Consider the following 2,507-nt stretch of genomic DNA (forward strand, 5'->3'; position numbering starts at 1 on the left):
GATAAATGTTGACCATTTTGGATATATGCCTTCTGTGAGGTAGTATGCCAAATCATACTGGTACCCGTTGACCACATATTGTACCCTTGGAGCTCGACCTTGTAAAATGTCATCAAAAACAGGAGACCGATCGAGGACGTTAATATCGTTTAAGGTACCTGGAGGACCAAAAAAAGCTTGCCATATCCAAAGATCTTGTAAAGCTACAGCCTCCAAGACAATTGTTGGTTTTCCTGATCCACGTGTGTACTGTCCTTTCCAGGCGGTTGGGCAATTTTTCCACTCCCAATGCATACAGTCGATGCTTCCTATCATCCCAGGAAAGCCGCGTATCTCTCCAATATCGAGTAGTCACTGACGATCCTCTGGAGTGGGTCTTCGTAGATACTCTTCTCCAAATAATTGTATTACGCCTTCTGTGAAATTGCTTAAACATGAAAGTGCTGTGCTTTGACCAAGTCGGAGATATTCGTCAACGGCGTCAGCAGCACAACCATAAGCAAGCATACGAAGAGCCGCCGTACACTTTTGGAGTGGAGATAGACCTAACCTTCCAGTTGCATCTTTTCTTTGTTGAAAGAAGGGAAAATTTTCTGAGAGGCGATCGATAATACGCATGAATACCGCCTTGTTCATGCGGAAACGTCGTTTGAATAAATAAGGCGGAAATATATAATTTTCACTGAAGTAGTCATTCCATAGTCTTGTGTGGCCCTCTTCGCGGTTTCGTTCGACATATGCACGTTTGCTTTGTTTCTTTGTTTGGTTGTTGACGATGTTGTTGTATGTGTCTTCAATATATTCATCGACAGCCTTATCCAATGCCGCATTCAATCTTCGATCGACTTCATCTCCCATACTGCCCAATAAAAAAATTACTAATCATGTTTTAGAATCGTTTTAGAGTTAAAAAAATTAAAAAATTACTAATCATGTTTTAGAATCATTTTAGTGTAAAAAAAATAAAAAAATTACTAATCATGTTTTAGAATTATTTTAGAGTAAAAAAAATAAAAAATTACTAATCATGTTTTAGAATCATTTTAGAGTAAAAAAAAAGTTACTAATCAGCTTTTAGAATCATTTTAGAGTAAAAAAAAAATTACTTTACTTGATAAGTTGTGATGATCATTTTAGAGTAAAAAAAATAAAAAAAATTACTAATCAGCTTTAAGAATCATTTGAGAGTAAAAAAAATTAAAAAATTACTAATCAGCTTTTAGAATCATATGAGATTAAAAAAAAAAATTTACTTTACTTGATAAGTTGTGATTTGAGAAGTAGTTGTGTCTTGACTTGTTGGTTTTATTGCCGTGAATTTTAGAGAAGTAGAAGAGGAGGAAAGAATGGTTTAAGTTTCATCACTTGTTGGTTTTCTTGGCGTGATATGATACAAGCAAAGTTTGCTTCAAAGCTTGGAATAAGAAGAAAGAGATTTCATTGATGAGATGATACAAGGGAAGTTCAAATTACAAAGCAACAGATACTGACTTATAAATAGAAGTTCAAAATACAAAGCAACAACAATCACAAAGCAACCCGTGACTCTCCGTGACACATACATCCCGTGACACATACAACCATAAGCAAGCATACAGAAAAAGCAAATGAAATGACCCGTGACTGAACAAGGAAGGGACACCATCTTTTGTTTTCATCTCGCACATGTCTTTACTGATCCTGAAACAAAGCAACAACCACACGAGTCAGTAAAGGAAACAAAGCAAAGTAATAAAGCAAACAAGTTAATCTAAAGCTAACAAACCATCAAGACAATATTTCAGATAACAATTTTGTTTTCAGTGCTAATTCCATATCAGACAGTGGCTCAGGTTTTGCAAGCAAACTTTCAAGCAAACTTTGCCTTGAGATTTGCTTTTTAATCTCCATCAGCCCTTCAAGCTTGGTTAATTCTTCATCTTTTCCTGTTTTCTTCCTCTTACCCGCAGCCTTCGTAGCCTTAACCCCAATTGGTCTATCTTCTGGTTCTGCAACCGGAGTATCCGCGGTTTTGCGCTTATCCTTGTCATTCTCCAGATAGGTGGAGCACCATTTGACATCATGCCTAAGCTCCCTCCACGCGTGTTCCAAGTTGAACTTCATGTTCTGGTCACTGTTGAAGATATCCAAGGCAGCCTTCATCACATCGTTGTCATTTTGACCGCTTCTCTGCTCCCTCAATGCCATGTCGTAGCAGCCAGCAAACTTGCAGACCAAATCATTGATTCTAGTCCATCTTTGCTTGCATTTCCCTAGTTCTCTTGGCACTGTCCCAACGAGAAGAGGACTGGAGTTGTAGAACTCGACAATCCTCTTCCAGAAGGCTGCACCTTTTTGTTCGTTACCAACGATTGCATCTTTGCTAGTGTTGAGCCAAGCACCCACCAGGATTAAATCCTCCTTCACAGACCACTTTCTCCTCTCTTTGACACTTGGTTCTTGCGGTGTTTGGGTAGGAGTTTGGGGACTAAACAAAGGAGTCTCTGCAGAGTCAAGGTCGACTGACC

The 2,507-nt window shown here is 38.5% G+C and overlaps 1 protein-coding gene across 1 annotated transcript in view; it reads right to left on the reverse strand.

The window, feature by feature from the left end:
- Positions 1-1,767: 1,767 nt before the first annotated feature.
- LOC106297937 (glutathione S-transferase T3-like) overlaps positions 1,768-2,507 on the reverse strand; it is a 2,242-nt gene continuing 1,502 nt past the window's right edge. Inside the window, exon 2 of the mRNA XM_013734066.1 lies at positions 1,768-2,501. Coding sequence (XP_013589520.1) covers positions 1,768-2,501 — 734 coding nt within the window. The remainder of the gene's footprint in view (positions 2,502-2,507) is intronic.

This window comes from Brassica oleracea, chromosome C6 (genome assembly GCF_000695525.1).
Source record: "Brassica oleracea var. oleracea cultivar TO1000 chromosome C6, BOL, whole genome shotgun sequence".
Taxonomy (NCBI): domain Eukaryota; kingdom Viridiplantae; phylum Streptophyta; class Magnoliopsida; order Brassicales; family Brassicaceae; genus Brassica; species Brassica oleracea.